Below are 16917 nucleotides of genomic sequence, written 5' to 3' on the forward strand. Positions count from 1 at the left end.
TCCGCTCACGATCCCAGGGGGGGCCTCGTTGCTACCAGTCGCAGGCGTACTCGCTGGTCATGTGCAGGTCACTGGTCTAGTTGTCAGCATGTCACAGCCACTCCGTGAGGGCAGGTCTACACACACACCACACCCACCCAGCACAGGCATCACTGGCCATGTGACCTCGCACATATAAGGGGCAGCCGAGGTCACATAACCCTCTGCCAGTGGTGACTGGATGGCGGACCCGAGGCCTTGAGGCCGGCATGGGCCTGCCACCACGTTGCGCTGACTGGGGTTGGACAGGGTTTGTGGCACACGCTGCATTGCGGCCTGCACGGTCCTACCACCACGTGGCGTGAACTGGGTTTGTGGCAGTTGCTGCGTAGCGGCCTGCACAGGCACCCTGCCACGGGACGCTGACTGGAGTTGGACAGGGTTTGTGGCAGACACTGCATTGCGGCCGGCACAGGCACTCCGCCACGGGGCGGTGACTTAGGGTCGCTGAGTCATTGGCACCTTGAGCTGCTGAGCGGGTGTGCAGCCTGCGATGAAGGCCCGTCCTGGCGGTCTGGACTGCCCAGGATTTGTGTGCCTTGCTGGACCGGTGTAGGCCGCACCAGCGTCCTGAGCGGGCCTACCGCAACGTGGCCCCCTTCCAGGGTCACAGAGTTAGTGGCACCCATTGAGCTGAGCGGCTGTACAGGCGGAGAGGTTTCCGGGTGCAATGGTTCATACCATGCCAATGGATAATATAGTCCCAGCACCAGACGTATTACCTGGTGGCCAGCACAGCGTGCATGCATGGTGCGGAGAGTGCCATGTCTGCGGGCCCTGGCCTTGTGGCTTGCAGCGGCACGGGGTGGGACCTGCAGTCTACACGCCGGTGGCGGAAGGTGAGCAGTGTGGCTTGGGTGTGCATGGGCTGGCAAGCTCCGATGGGTGGTGGGAGGGGCTGGGATGCCTCTGCCTGGGTGTGCATTGACGGGTGGGCGATGTTGTCTTGTGCAAGTGTGTGTACTGTGCCCGTCATGTCTCTGGAATCTGTTTCAGATGACGGTTTTGCCTCAGATGTGGGACCTGGTGTGCTGCTATATGTACCAGCAAGTGGTTGGAGACACACCGGTGGCAGTAGGTGAGCTGTGTGGCATGGGTGAGCAGGGTTTTCTCTCTCTCTCTCTCCCCCCTCTCTTCTTCTCTCTCTCTCTCTCTCTCTACCCCTCTCTTCTCCTCTCTCCCCCTCTCTTCTTCTCTCTCTCTCCCCCTGTCCCCATCTCTTCTTCTCTCTCTCTCTCTCTCTCTCTCCCCCTCTCTTCTTCTCTCTCTCTCCTTCGCTCTCTCTCTGTCCTTTGATGTGAGCAGGACACTCCTTCTCATCATGTTTTTTGTCTTGTAGGCTGTGACCTACGGAATGTGTTGAGGGGAGCCGCCATGTGTCTTAATTTGATTTTTGTGTTGTTTCAATAAAGTTTATTTGTTAGCTTCATTAGTGAATGTGTGATGGTCATTTCTGTGTCGACACATGCATGTCACCAGTTGTGATTGTGCGACATCAGGTGGACTATTTGGTACATGTTTAGGTGTAGCTGATGTGGCATGTCTTCCCGTGGGTGGGGTCGGGGAGGGGGGGGGTGTCCTGGGTGTGATGGAGGTGGGCATAATCAGTTGCTCCATGGCATCTTTTGCCCTTCCAATGACGCCCTGGGCTGGGCTTCCTATTGTGGTGCAGGCTGCCGTCCGACTTTACACCAGGTCAGAGCAGGTGTAAAATCCCTGCTGCTAACGTGCCTTATCGCGTGCTTTGTGTTCTTATCAACGATCTGTCTGGTCGTTGTGAATGTTGAGGTGTGGTGTTGCGGCTTTGTGCTCGGGAATGCCTACTCTGCATCTCATTAGCGATAGTTGCGGGGGGCCTCTGTGGCCATGTTTTTTGCAGCTGCTATCGCAGGATCCGGTGCTTTGGGCTGTTAGCACCTGCTTGTGAATGGTGGGGTAAATTTATCATGACTTTGGCTGCGATAAAGTGCCGTTAATTTGGCAATAGTTTCTTGTGAATATTCCCCTTAGTGTACCTGATTTTATCGTTCCATAACAACTTGGCCTGTAGAACACCAGACTGGATAATTAACAAACTTCACACTGCAAATGTAAATTTTGTTATCATGATGGATGGCTTATTATACTCCTAAAGCCCTCTATAGAATGTATCCTGAATTGGAAGATAGATGCTTTCGCTGTCAGCAAATAAGAGCAGGAGTCAGGCTCTATAATTGCTTCACCAGCCCAATGTTGGCCCAGTCTGTGAAAAAATATTTGGCGCTCTCAGTAATGGCTTGCAGTGTTGAGTAGCACCGGAGGCCGCAGTGGCGCTCTTTGGTTTGTCAAGGCAAACTTCGTCAAAATTAAAAGGGGGGAAAGATTTTATTGTGATAGCCTCCTTAGTGGCACGATCCTTGGTTCTGCAGAATTGGAGGATAACTAGAGTACCTACATACTTAGAATGTCATAATAAAATGACTCGCACAAGGAAATGTGAAGAGGCCTATGCAGAGGATTGAAGCGACTAAAAGGTGTGCAGGGGTTTGGACATATATGGAGCGATTAGAAAGGGATTTAAGAGTAAATTAGAGAAGATAAAATTAGAGCATGTTTTGATTATAGAAAATGACTGCTTGGTAGGTGGTGTGGGAGATGAATTTAAGCACTTTATTGAACATCGGTTTGCTGCATCAACAAGAAATATGAAATGTGCACTTTCAGTATTTGTGTATACTGTTATATCTCACTTTATCTAGGTCAGGGACGGGCACGGCCGATTGATGCCACTATTTTTGAATAATATGTCTTTTTAAATATTAGAAGGCTGCTTCTTAAAGGTATTACCGGCACATCGCACTTTACTGGTGTTTAAGGAAGGCCTGGGAATACAGTACCAAAGCTAACACCGATCCCTGTGTTTTATAACAAAGTTTATTTAATATAAAGAAATATATAATTAATGGATTTGTATTGTTCTTGATGTAATGAATTGATCTATGCTTCTGTTTAATAAAAATAAAAAATACAAGAAATAAAAAACAACTTCAAGCAGCTTTATACAAATCCTTACAGGCGGACAGAATATTGGAGTCACCAGATCGATTGTGGCGATGGGATCGAAGTCTTTTGTTCCACTTCAGGGCAGGTACTATAAAATATTTGTTGTGGCTTTCATTTTAGGATTCAAGGCAAATTTGGAGTTTTCTCCATGCCCCTGTGACGGAAGCTCAGGACAATCCTTGTTACATTTCCTGTTATTTTGTGCTTTTTATTATTTGTATACCAAACGAGTTTTACTCCCTCTAATTAAGAAACTTGCCATTCCTCATTTTAGAGAAGCCTATAGTATGCTGCTCCAACTCACTGATGCCGAAAGTATTTTTGATATGGGTATGATCGTGAAAATTGCTGCCCGGGCTCGGTCAACAATGGATATTGATTAGAATAATTGTTATTGTTTTATTATAGATTAATTAAATATTTTATATTTTTTTATCGTGGTTGTCATGAAATGGCAGTTTTAACATTGTTTGCGATTTTAAAATGTACTTTTATGGATACATCTCTTTTTGAATAAAGATAATATTGATTGAATATTTGAGACACCTTAATATACTATTTACGTGAAGGAGTATTTCCAGATTTGCATGATAATAGGGTATCTTCACAGTCTGATTAATTCGGTCAAATATATCATTCTCACAATATTTAGAAACGTAAATTCGACAATTGACACTATTTTCGTTGTCCTGCAAAACAATCCAATATTAATACTGATGAACACCACGGATGAAGTATTAATTCTCTGCATGCCGTGTGTGTTCGTTGATCATATGATTCCTTAAGGGGACAGATTCACTTAGACCCAGATAGCAACACAGTGCAGTGTATTCCGAGCAGCCTCGCCTTTGGTCCAACAAAGGATTGACCAGTCCTTCAATGTACAAAGGGATGTGCATGGACAGTGGAGCACACATCAACATCTTTATTAATGTCAATGAAGTAGAGATTGGCAATGTATCCCATACCCCACTTTCCACTCCCATTCTCTTGCCACTTCCAAAAGATTGTACCGTGGGCATTGCTATTTGTAGTGGCAGTGCCCATCTGTGTATTGCAAACTAATTATATGCATTTGCAAAGTCAGATGCGCTGGCTTTCAAATGCAAAAACCTTTTGTTGTCAGCTTAACTCCCAGAGGGGAAATCGTTCTTTATTCATGTACCATGTATTCCTTTCCATGTTCAAATGATGATGAAAATCAGTGCACATAAGTTTTGTATTTTAGAACTTTTTTCACATTTACAAGTCAATCTCACGGTCAATTACTATTCTTAACGCTAAAAGCATTGAATGATGACGTTTTAATAATTACATGCACTTTGAAGTTCAGCACGCACGTTCTAACTGAATGAGCCATTTTACTGTAATCATGCAATGGAATGTTGTAGGGTTTAATCTGCATATCTTCAGGTAGATTATTAACCTATATGGTGTATACAAGTGTATGCCAACACGTGCATATATTTATATTTCTAAAACCTTATAACAAATATTTATATTTGTGTAATTGTTGTGAAATATATATCTGGAGAAGCGTCTGAAGCTCATTCATGGAATATGGCATCTTCAAAACATGTAGATTTTTTTTAATGAATATTTTGTTGGGCTAGTATTATTACTACAAAATTCTGAAAACTTGATACCATTCGGAAACAAATGCTTCCTCAGTTCACTGTTACAGACTGTCCTCATCTTACCTTAAAGAAACCTTTACATCCTTCGCAGGTTCTGACACCGTAGTGTTGGCAGGCTGCATTGTCTCCACAAACAGCACATGTTCCCTCCCCAGATGAAGAACTCCTGCTCTGAGGTGAGGGTAAGCCGCTGTCTCCCTGCAAGCTTGGATCTTGATTTAGTGCAAGTGGTGTAAAGGAAAGACCAGATCCTTTGGCCAATTGAAGAGGAAAGGAATACGTTTCCATAACTGGCTGCCCAGTGCATCTTTCAGTAACAATTGGCAAGTTGTGGGCCGGTTCATAGCACATGTGGGATCCAGCAGTTGGAGTGTGGGGTGGAGAGTGCTTAAACTGGAACAATTGAAATCGTGGTAGAGCCACTTTAACTGGGGCGTCCATCAAATGGCTAGTGTCCACACTAGTCTGCGTGTGTGGCAGTAAGTGAGGTTCATTCCAGATAGACGTTTGATCAGCTGAAAATCCAGGGGTTGGTGGTGTGGAGGGCGGGGACCGTTTAAAATAAACTGAGGTGCTGGGCATGGTATCATCTGTTTCTGTTGAAATAGAGGGGTGGTAGCTATGTACAGAAGTGTCTTCCATTTTGATTAGGGGTCTGTGACTTGAAGACTGCATTTGGTACAAACAAGAGGGTTTGAAGTCATATGTTCCGGAGTAACCTTCCATGAAGGTACTGAAACTAGGTAGGGATGTGGTGGCTGTTGCTGTAACCTCTGAACTGCTTAAATCCATGCCAAATGTTGTATAATCTGGGTTCGGGATCTCAGAGCTGAAGTCGGACTCATACATATATGGTTGAGTTGCATAATTGGATCCTGGTGGTGAGGAGCTATACTTTGCTTGCACACAGGGCATATCTAAAAATGGAAAATATGTAATTTACAACATATCCAATATTTAGAGATATGTACAATACTTAAGAAACAAGTTAATTTAATTGCCAAACCACACACATGCGTTAATGTAAGATTATATACAGCATATACCATGCTGAGTCAAAATAAGTGCCTGAGAATTTCAGTATCACAAAAATACAAAAAAGTCAAAGATATTACTACATTAGTCACGTTATTTTGTGCTTGGTATGGGTGGTTTTAAATACATTTTGTAAAACAAAATCAAAAACAAGTAAAATCATTTAATACATTGGAATGATTATTAGCTAGTTACGTTTTCTCTTGCCAAATTCTGATACATTGCAAGAATATTTTACACTGTGGGCTTGAGTCACTAAGTCATGCCTCCATGTAGGTTAAAATTACACGTGCAAGTCACTTGATTTGAATGCAGGACATTCACAAAATTGCCAATGAATACTAGTAACACCCAATGGTGTAATACTATGCCTCCATAAATCCCATGCCAAGTTAAATTATTAAACCTGTTTCCAGCCCATACATACCATGAAAACGGACGGATACTTAGTCCTGTGAATGTAGCATGTTAATTTCTCAAATTTCTAAAACTACATCAATGCGAGCAAGTAATCCTGTGCGTAAAGATTTTGTTGTCAAATGGGTCCTTAACAGTCTACCAAGAGGCGTTGCTGGGCGTACATTTTATTAACACACCTTTTAAATGTTGCACTTGACTTCAGTGCCTCAGAATGAGCAAATGGGAGTTTACAGTACTTTCAACATTTCTGAGTGACAAAAATGATTACCAATTTAACGGGGCCTTTTACAAAGAAGATCCATAAAGATCTTAGCAAAAGTAAGTGAAAACGTATGAATGTAATAATTCAAATTAAGATTTCCTCAAGTGAATGATAGGCAAGCAGAAACCAGAGAGTAGTGTAGTGAAAAGAGCCCACTTTATTAAGACAGGACCGTAAGCTAAATTTCTTACATATAGAAACGTAAATTCCCCACCTCACTAATACAATCAAACTCACCCAGACTACAAACACCTTCATTCAAAATATACACTATTTTTCACAAACAGCCCCACCTTTTGCAACCAGTACATCCTCTCACTCTAATGCTCCCAGTACCTTCTGTTGCCTGAATATGAAATACCCGAAAAAACAAAAACAAGACAATTTTGGCAAAACAGTTGGTTTAATTAAACTCTTCTGCCGGGAGTACAGTTACAGAAGCAGGCCTGGGGACTGTCTCAAAGTACAATCTGAGCAAGGTTTTATACATTTTTTTGGATATCATATAGCATTTCTGTCGATCTTTTTTGATAAACAATGAGGGCCTTGCCTTTGGAGTCATAAATAAGGTTCCTGAAATAAAATGGGTGGTCCTCGGCCTTGCATAGACACAATGGGAGCAAGTGAATAACATGTCCAGATGTCCCACATGAGGGGCGTGTGATCACTACGTTTACTGTATTTACTGTGTCCTGAATGGCTATGGGTTCTTAACTTAATGTGGCATCAGTTTTTTGGTGTTTTTGGGAATGCACATACCCCTCGGGTCACATGTGCTTTACTGGGGCCAATCTCCCTGGACCATTGTGGTGTCACTGCACCTATCTGTGGATTTATCTGAGTTTCCTGTTTTCTAGTTTGTCTGCCAGTTAGGTGCGACCCCGCCTGTGACCAGTCAATCAGTAACCTCAGGCCTAGGTCTCAGAGCCTACCTGACCAAGCATTTCTGAGTCGGGGTTGACGGAGAGTTCATGACAGGTGAATTCGATAATTGAGAAGCGATTACGCTCATAAATATAAATGTATCATTATTACCACTGACATCGACTTTTTCAATATTAACAATTCTCTTTCCCTCCCTGCCTCTGAAAAGGCCAGCCTGGGGATGGATGCCTCAGTACCCTTGGACTAGTGCCACAAAACCTCTACCTGCCAACCAGGAAAACCGAACCTTGATGTGTTCTTGCACCCTCTTTTTCTTTCTCAACACACGACCAGCAATCTGCCTGTAAAGAATTCTACCTACCCTAGAATCAAAAATATAACTTGAATTCAAATGTCTCAACTAGGAAATAACAAATAAAGTTGCTGTTCATAGAAGACAGTTCTACTCCCACCCACTCTAAACCAATTGAAGTCTACCGGAAGTGTATACTCGTGCTGCATGATACATAAAACCTGCAACTTGCAAATAATGTGCATCTCACAGTTAAATCTTTCTCCTCGCCCTGTTAATGGCGTTGGGCGTGAATGCCCCAGAAACATATGCTGCTGCATCAACTTTGTCTACATTAGAAACATGTCATTCCAAAACTTTCAAAAACACATTCAATGTGTCTTAATGAGCAACTGACCAGTTAAATGAACTAGGCATATCTCCCCCCTAATGAATCAAAAACAAGTCCGGACAGATGATTACCTTGCAATTCAGCCATCCAGGAAAGCTAAATCCCCCATTCAATTCACATTTCACCCACAATTTCAAATTAAACAAATCCTCTCTCAACACTAGAGACTTTTCAAATAGCCACATATCTGCCTGTGCGGCTGCCCATATCACCAAAGAATGGCTGATGATCCAGACAGTCACCAATCACAGGCCCGAAAAGAAACCTAAAAGGAAACAAACACAAAACCACACTGACCACCATGTTACTATCCAACCAACTCAGGACTGAAGTATTACTCAACTCCTTGATGCACATCTACTCAACCCTCTCATTTCACCCAACCCAAAGGTCAACCTGTCAGCCTCAGCAGCTGCCCCTATACATAAAGAGTTCTTACCACTCCAGCCTCTAGATTGAACTGAAAAGAACCTGCCTCAAAATTAGCAACAGCTTTCTGCCTACTCCCATCCTGATAGCAAAATACTTCACCCTTCCTGTCTCTTCTCGCCTCTCCTGCAGCCACACCCCTATAGGGGGATTAGCACAATTCTCTAATCACAGATATAGGACTCATCCTCTCACAAACCCCTAATTAAACAAAATGCCTCCATTTCCTTTCAAACCCAACAACTGTGATACTCTGAACACTCTCAAGAACATAATCAATCAAAAAAGGGAGCTGTTCCATCGGTTGCACGCGGTGCATAGGATGAAAGGAGAAAAAGATATAAACATTTATTTTGAAAAGAAACCACACTTAGTTGGTGGTATGCTTCATCATAGGGTCCCCACCCGAGTGGCCGAATGCCTCTCGGGTGTGCTACAACGCCTGATTACAGCGGAGCTGGTTTTTTGGTGGTGCATAGGTGAGAAGTGGTGAAAAACTTAAAATTGCCTTTATTAATCCCTAAAATGTTAGTATTGGAATAATAACGCAAGCTTATAGAATTAGGGTGGATGTCCTGTCGGGTGCAATTTTTCCTGTGAGATCCAATAATTGCAATATGTGACAAAACTAAGGGTGTGACAAAATTACGGTCTACATGTTTCAGCCTCAACCTGCATATTTGGGAGACTTTCTTCAGGATCAAACGATGACACGGGGGGTATGCACTCGCTAAGGTGCACCCGTCCCGGTGTCACACAACAACCGCAAACTTACGGTTATACCTTCTCAGCAAGCTCTGAAAGGTAATCAAAATGTATTCTGTAAAAGATAAGAACAGAGAACAATAAATAATTATTCACGCACTGAACGATGTAAATCAACCAGGTGCGAACAACTGTGCTTTCATCTGTGACGTTCGGTAAGCTGTCCAGACTGTGGCGCCTATTGTTCAACTCGTGCACTCGTAGTGCGCACCCACGCATCATACTTTGTAACCGTGGATGAATGACTCGCTCACCACACATTGCCAATTTAGGGGCCGATTAGGATGGCGGACGGATCGCCACTGCCTGCATGGTGGTGGCGATCCGTCCGCGATCCTAATCGGCCCCTAAATTGGCAATGTGTGGTGAGCGAGTCATTCATCCGCGGTTGATTTACATTGTTCAGTGCAGTGCATACCCCCCGTGTCATCCGTCCGCCATCCTGTCTGTCACCTATTTCCTCCCCTGCCATATTACAATGGCGGGGGACCGCGGCGGACGGAAACACTTCCCCCACTTTTCCGCCCTGGTCGCCTTGCGGCCGGGACGGAAAAGGTTTAATATGGCTGGCGGTGTCTATTAGACACCGCCAGCCATATTATGATTGGCCTAAACAGATGCCTTTCCGTGGCGGCGATGCCGCCATGGAAAGGCATGTGGTCTTAACTTCGGGGGCCCCAGGAGTGAAGGAGAGGTGGGGTGTGCACAAGGGGGTACCTGTGGTACCCCCTGCATTTGCATTAACATAAGTGAAACATATAGGCAAATCGATTTGCCTATATGTTTCACTTATGTTCTGATATATACTCTCTTCTCCTTGATGCATTTTCTCCCCTACCTGCTTTTCCCTACTCTTCTTTTTTTGCCATGTCTATGGTCTATGATTTTTTGAACCACTGGATATATGCTAGTGGTCTTTTCTTTATGTTCATTGCTTAGTCTGACAGATATCTCCTTTTCAGGTCAGGAATCTGGAATTACGTGTATGCCGGTGGTTCCTTTTATGCCTTTGGGTTGAACTTATGGCAGTAATTTAATGAATACTGGAACGATTAAGACAAAATATTTTACTATAACCAGTACGTTTTTAACGCGATTTTACTATTCAAAGATGGCGGCCGTTTATGAGACGACCATTGTCCTATGTTTATTTCAATTAAACTTTGTGGCGCGAACGGGTACTTAAAGGCCATGTAACATTAACACGGCTGATGACGAATACGAAACCCACCTGACGGTGTAGGGAGTACTCTCCCAGGTAGGTCTCTAAGTGTGGTGTGAATGAGTTGGCTTGCGATATGTGTGGCGTGAATACTTGACGACTTTTGTTTGAGGGGTTATTCGTAGTGTCAGATTTGTACCGCATTGTGATACCGATACATATCACTGCACTGCTTTTTCACTGGATAATATGTCTGTGAAAACAATAATATACAAGGCATCTGTTGGAGCGCGTAGACATCATTCGATAGTAATTTGAACACGGTACCCATGAGATATTTTTGGGTTGACTTGTGATACTGTGCTTGTGTATGTGGTTCGTAGTGTTGGATTTTTGCCGCACTGTGATACCGATATAGATCATCATACTGCTCTTTCTCTGACTCACATGGAGCGCGTAGACGTTAATATCATTCAATAGTGATATGAACACGGTACTCATGAGATGACTTAATCGGGTTGACTTATGATACTGTATAACGTTAAGAACTTGTTGACTCTCGGTCAACAACCAATTAGAAATAAACATGAAAAAAACTATGGTTGTCCCGTTTGGAAAAAAACGCTACAGCGGTGGAGGCTGGACAATAAACAAAGAAAGCATCTCAATCGGCCAATCGTATAAATACCATGGGGTCCATTTGGACTCCAGGGGCAGTTTCACCAAACAGAGTACTGTGATTGCAGCCAAGGCAACAGTGTTAATGATATCCCTGGCTAAGCTATCGAGGAGACTCTCAGGCCCTACGGTTTTGCCCTTACTGGAAGTGCTTAGAGCAAAGATCGGCCCCACACTTTCGTACGGTATAGATATCTTCAAGAGAAAAATGAACAAGTCTCTAAACAAACTGACAACCAAACTCTACAAAAAACTGCTCCACCTGCCGAGTTCCTCCTCGCCAGCACAGGTCAGACTAGAGCTGGGCTTAACTAACTATGAATCCTCTGATGTTGGCTCATATCTTAATCTGATCCACAAATTAAGGAAGGCAGAAGCTGGCACCTTGGAATTCTTGGTCTGGAATGAAATTAGTGTGAGCAATCCGGGAGGAACATATGGTCGCCTCCTAAATGATTACATCCAACAAACGTCTGCTGTGGATCTCTGGGCCCTCAACCCAAGCCAGACTGCCTTCAAAAATACAATTAAAAAAGCTATAAGACTGAAATCCCTGATCATGGACAAAGCTCTCCTTGCGAAACGCAGCCATGCTTGGGCAGTAGCCAACTCCTATAAACGACTTTATCCGGCCAATTATCTTTCCATAACATTCCCTTATCATCTAAAGCGACACCTGATCGCCCTAAGACTTGGAGATTGGCGCTTCCTACAAAATCTGCCTGTATGGCGCCAAAAAAGGACTGATCAAACGTGCAGAGGGTGCGGGTCAGCTAATGAAACCTTTTTGCACGTGCTCTGTACATGCCCCTTCCTCATGTCCCAACGCAGACGCCTACTCAGGCCGGAATAGAACAGGTTGGGAGTTTGGACTTGCAGACATGCCATTACTGCTGCTCTGTCCTTAGAGAACACTGTTTTAAACATAAAATTGGCTAAATTCGTTCAGTATGCCTACAGGCTTTTAGAAAAATTGGACCACTGCGCAGAATAATGTGTACCTAACCCCACCGGCATTGTCTGGGAGTGCTAACCTTTAAATTGACATGCTGCAGTAAGCACTGATAAGAAAGCCACATTGTATTCTGTTTTATTCTCTTTCATTTTTTAATCTTTTTAAAGCTGGAATATTGTATTAATGTGCTGGTAAAAACTTTTAAAGATATGTTTTATATATCTAAATAAAGATGTTATACTATCTTGTCGACTCTTGCCTAAAATATCGATTTTAATATGTAATGTCGGACTTATGCTGCGTTGTGGCCCATTTATACATAATTGTTTCGGGCTACTTGGGCTCACATGTTCGTATTCCTAATATCATGCGATGTATCTGTTAGAGCATGTAAATTTATTGATAGTGGGGTGCTTCGAGCGTTAATTCTAATGAATTGGGTTACAGGTCAACCATATCTTGGTCGCCTCAGAATGTATTCTAATGAATCAGTCTGTCCAACAATGGTGTTAACTTAAACCATCACATACGTTTATATTTTAGTCACTTTGAATTCCTTTAATTATGTGATTCTATGCGATATGTAGATCACAAACAAATTTATAGAGTTATTTAGAATCTTGGTGATTACTTGTCAGATTCTCACAGGATTACAAAAAATCTTAGTATTCTTAACTATTATAATATGATATGTGCTTTTATATGCTATAGTGAGCCTCAGAAAATATACTGGTTCACATTTTTACTGCAGAAAACCACCTATATATCATTCTACAAGAAGAACTCTATGATAAGGAATGGATAGAGGTAACTCTTCGAAACTTACCAAATAGTAACAGTTTTCATTTAATTAATCCTTTGCTAAAAATTTTAATATGTTGACTTCATGACAAGTTAGGGACTGCGACTATGTGTATGGATAACCTATAAGAGTATGGCTGAAGTAGTTTAATTTAACCTGTTTTGAAAATGTGGGTTCTAATCAATTCTCTGTCTCTGATTCAGTTCAAAATTCATATTTGAGAAACTACTGACCTCTGGAATTGGCGCATATATTTTGAGACGTTTTACCTTTATGGTGAGTTAACTGTTTGATTTTGTTCTGAATACTCTTGTAGGAGACTTGGACTTGTTTGTTGCGTTTTTCTGGCCATTATTAAACCATTAGTTCATAAGGTTCCTCCTTTTACTTGGGAGATACATCAAACTTTGGTTTCCTTTAAGTTTGGTCTTTATTCCATGCACCCCAACACTACTCTTTGTTTTCTTTTCTTTCTTTCCTTGTTCTTCTTATGTTTGTCTTTTATGAATTTTGATAATCAGATTATACTTGGTATTGTGTTTTGTTCTTTCTAGTGTAAATCACACTAGTAATCCTCACGTGACTTTTTCCACTATGCACAATTTTCGGGTTTTCTGAGCTTTAAACTTTGGCTTTTAGGTGGAGTGCTCACCGATTGGGGATGGTGTGGTTGAGAATTAAAGAGCACTGCTTATACTATGTATTTTTTCATTTCATTGTAGCCCTGAAGAAGTCATTTGGGTGATTGTGCCCCATGACGAAACACGTGTTGGCATTGGTTTTTCTATTGGCTACGTTTCATATGAATTTGATGAACTTTTGATGAAGAATTCTCAGATGTATGACGAGAAAAGAAAAATAAAATAAAAAGAATTAACTCATTGGACTTTGAAAGAATATTGATTTAATTGTGGACATCTTTTCTCTTGAGACCATAAGAAACTTGCTTGAGCTCGGGAACTACTTGTCTTTTGTCATTGAATTCTCTGTCCTTTCAGAGGATTCCCTTTGGGGACGTAGGTGGCCGCTTTCCCCAGTTCCCTTGAGCCACTTTAGTTGAAGAACACTATATTAGTTGTTATTGCGCAAGTATCACCCAGCCACCCTTTGCTCTGTCTTGTATCTGTCAGGTTCCTTACTCTCTTAAAAGAGAAAAGCGTTTTTTCCCATTTCTGTGTGCCTGTGTGTAGAATTTTCCAGTGCTTCTTGATGAATTTAGTCACTAAGTTGGACACTCTACTGTAGGTGCTTACACAGGTGAGTGAGATATAGTTTTCAGATTTAACTCTGTCCTCTAATAGAGCCTCTCGTGGTTGATTCCTGGCGCATTTCTGGCATTTCGTCAGTATTTGATCTGGGTACCCCCGGTTCACCAATTTCTGGGAGTGGGCATCCGCTTGGGTCTTGTAATCCTGTAATTTACTTCAATTTCTCCTTAGTCGTAGATTTTACCCATAGAGCAAGTTTTCCCTGAGGGCCCTCAGGTGAAAACTATCGAATTTCAGGAGATTCTTTTTGGCAGTTTGCTTGTGATAAGTTTGGTTTCAATTCTGTCCTGCTGCTTTGTGATAGTTATGTCCAGAAAAAACATTTCTTGTTCATCCAAGGTATGCGTACATTTTAGATTAGGATCACAGTTGTTGTCCATCGAAAAAAGTCAGACAAGGTCTGCTTTGGTCCTTGCCAAATGACAAGGACATTCTCGATGTATCTCTTCCAAAAGGAGATGAAACTGCTTAAGGGGTTGGTTTCATAAAGGATGAATTTTTGTTCAAAATTATTGATGTACAACCCAGCCACACTAGGGGCGAAAGTGCTCCCCATAAAAGTGCCATTAACTTGAAGGGATAAGTCACTTCAAACTCAAAAAAAGTTTTCTTTGAGTGCCAGTTTGGCAAATTCGATTATGAAGGTGCATTGGCATCTTTACATTGGCTCCCTATTAGGGAAAGAGTAAAGTTCAAGGCCTTGGGCGTGAGCCACCGGATTCTACAGAGAAAGGGGCCAAGGTACCTGCATTACTTCTTAATCCCCTATCTTCCGTCTAGACTCTTAAGGTCTAGTGGGAAAGGGAAGGTGCTTGTTCCTAAAATCCGAAGAGCTAGAATGGGTGGCTGCTCATTCTGCCATCTGGCAGCTCAACTGTGGAACTCGCTTCCTCAGACACTCCAGCTGGAGTGTTCAGAATCCACCTATCGGAAGGGTCTTAAAACTCACTTGTTCCCTGCCCTCTAATCTGTTCTGCTGAGCTGTCTGTTGATTGTTGTTGTCTTTGCTCCGCAGAGCGGGGACACACTGGCCTCAGTGTAACCAGGCACTTAATAAATGTAATTATTATTATCATTATTATTAAGTATTTAGGAGTTTTAAACTTCCAGTCGGTTTCTACTAGGACCTTGCTAATGACTTCAATCGTATCATCTTGTGTACACATTCTCTATGTCCAGGCTGACTAAGATGGTCATTTTCAATATTAATGTATTTTAACAGATTCAGCAGGCTCTTAGTATATTTGAGGTAGGAGGTGGTGTTCTGGAAAAGAGGTTTGAGAAAGAAGTTACAGAAGCATTATAAAGGTTCCAGGAGAGAGCATGTGTTACATTCTGCCTTGTACATTTGCTTCACTGTTATGCCCCTTTACATTTCCTGTATCTTTTCACTTGCATTCTTATTCCACTTAGAATGTACACTGCCGCTAGGCACCAGATCAGTTGCACTGTTCCTGCCTGCCAGTCTGTTGCAGTTTGTTGCTGTGCCGCATCCTATTGAATAAATACTAAAACTATATATTTCAGTCTAATCTGTAACATATTTTGGCGACGAGGGTCAACAAAGAAGATTAATTTCTCCATCAACATTTTAGCGGCACAGGTGTGGAGAAAAACCTGTTTTAAAAGAACTTTCTACGATTTTCGGATTTTCGATTTTTAAAAAAGAAAAAAATTATTCTTTTCATCATCTTGCCAAGCCATCCTGTTTTGTTGTACAGCAAATCTGGATTTTGAAGATACTTCACTGCCACTGCGAAGGATTTATAAGCTTTATCTGAAAGTAAGAAGCTTACTTTTGAATTTGCCTCGCGAGTGACATCATCGGTTTGTCTGCGCCAGCATTGTTTCCACGAGACCGTCTTCTACATGCCTCGCGAGTGACTTCAGCTCCTTGAGTGCGCAAGCATCGGATCCACGAAACACTCTTCCCGACAGGAAACATTCTCGCCTAAAAGGAAATTGATGTGACGCTACGTTACGTGCAACGTCATCAAAATCAACGTGGCGGCCATTTTGTATACTCGATCCCCATGGCAACCGGCTACCGAGTGAAGTTGCTCACGAAGGAGTGATATACGGCGGATTATCTTGTATTACGTTTATTTATTTTCTTTTCTTTTACGTTCTAAAGCATTTCTTTTCCTTAAAAACATGTATTAACAATTTTAAATTATTTTCATCTTGCTGAAGCCAGGTGAGACTTTGACTTGTAAAATCGACGTTGGGATGTCTTGGATGAAAATACTCGTTTTTATCATTTTACACTTCTGAAATATTGTATGGTCACACATTCTTGGCATTTACAAGTTCATTTTATATACATTTGCAGAATTGTATCTATTTTATTCTCATCTTAGTTTATTTTAAAAGTGAACATATGGCTATGCAATTTGATCCCCGGACAAATTCCTACAGCATAAACGGGATCCTCCTCTGCCATGGACACGCTGGAAGGAAGAGTTCATAAATTATATGAAGGCCATAGATGGTGAACGAATGGGAGCAGAGAGGAAGAAAAGCATCCTCTTACATTGTTTAGGGTCTGAGGGCCAAATGGTGTTTAGGGCTTTACCACAAATTCCTCCTTCTGAAGGGGAGGGTGAGGGTACGAATGTTTATAAAGAAGCATTATTAAGATCAGAGAGGAGATTTAAACCTGTCACAAACATTGCGCTAAACAGATATAAATTTTATACCAGAGCGCAATTGGATACAGAGTCTTTCGATGAATTCATTACTGCTTTAAGGTCGTTATCCATACATTGTAACTTTGGAAGTATGTGTGATGAGATGATAAGAGACCAGATTATTGTACATGTTAAAAATAAAAAAACACAGGAAAGGTTGTGGGA

The 16917-nt window shown here is 42.1% G+C and overlaps 1 protein-coding gene across 1 annotated transcript in view; it reads right to left on the reverse strand.

Moving 5' to 3' along the window:
- Nucleotides 1–16917, reverse strand: part of NR4A3 (nuclear receptor subfamily 4 group A member 3) — a 681703-nt gene that overhangs the window by 516603 nt on the left and 148183 nt on the right. The window contains exon 2 of the mRNA XM_086966912.1: nt 4782–5635. Within this exon, the coding sequence (XP_086823038.1) occupies nt 4782–5633 (852 nt within the window). The 5' untranslated portion in view covers nt 5634–5635. The remainder of the gene's footprint in view (nt 1–4781; nt 5636–16917) is intronic.

The sequence above is a fragment of the Lissotriton vulgaris genome, chromosome 4_1 (assembly GCF_964263255.1).
Source record: "Lissotriton vulgaris chromosome 4_1, aLisVul1.2, whole genome shotgun sequence".
Lineage (NCBI taxonomy): Eukaryota > Metazoa > Chordata > Amphibia > Caudata > Salamandridae > Lissotriton > Lissotriton vulgaris.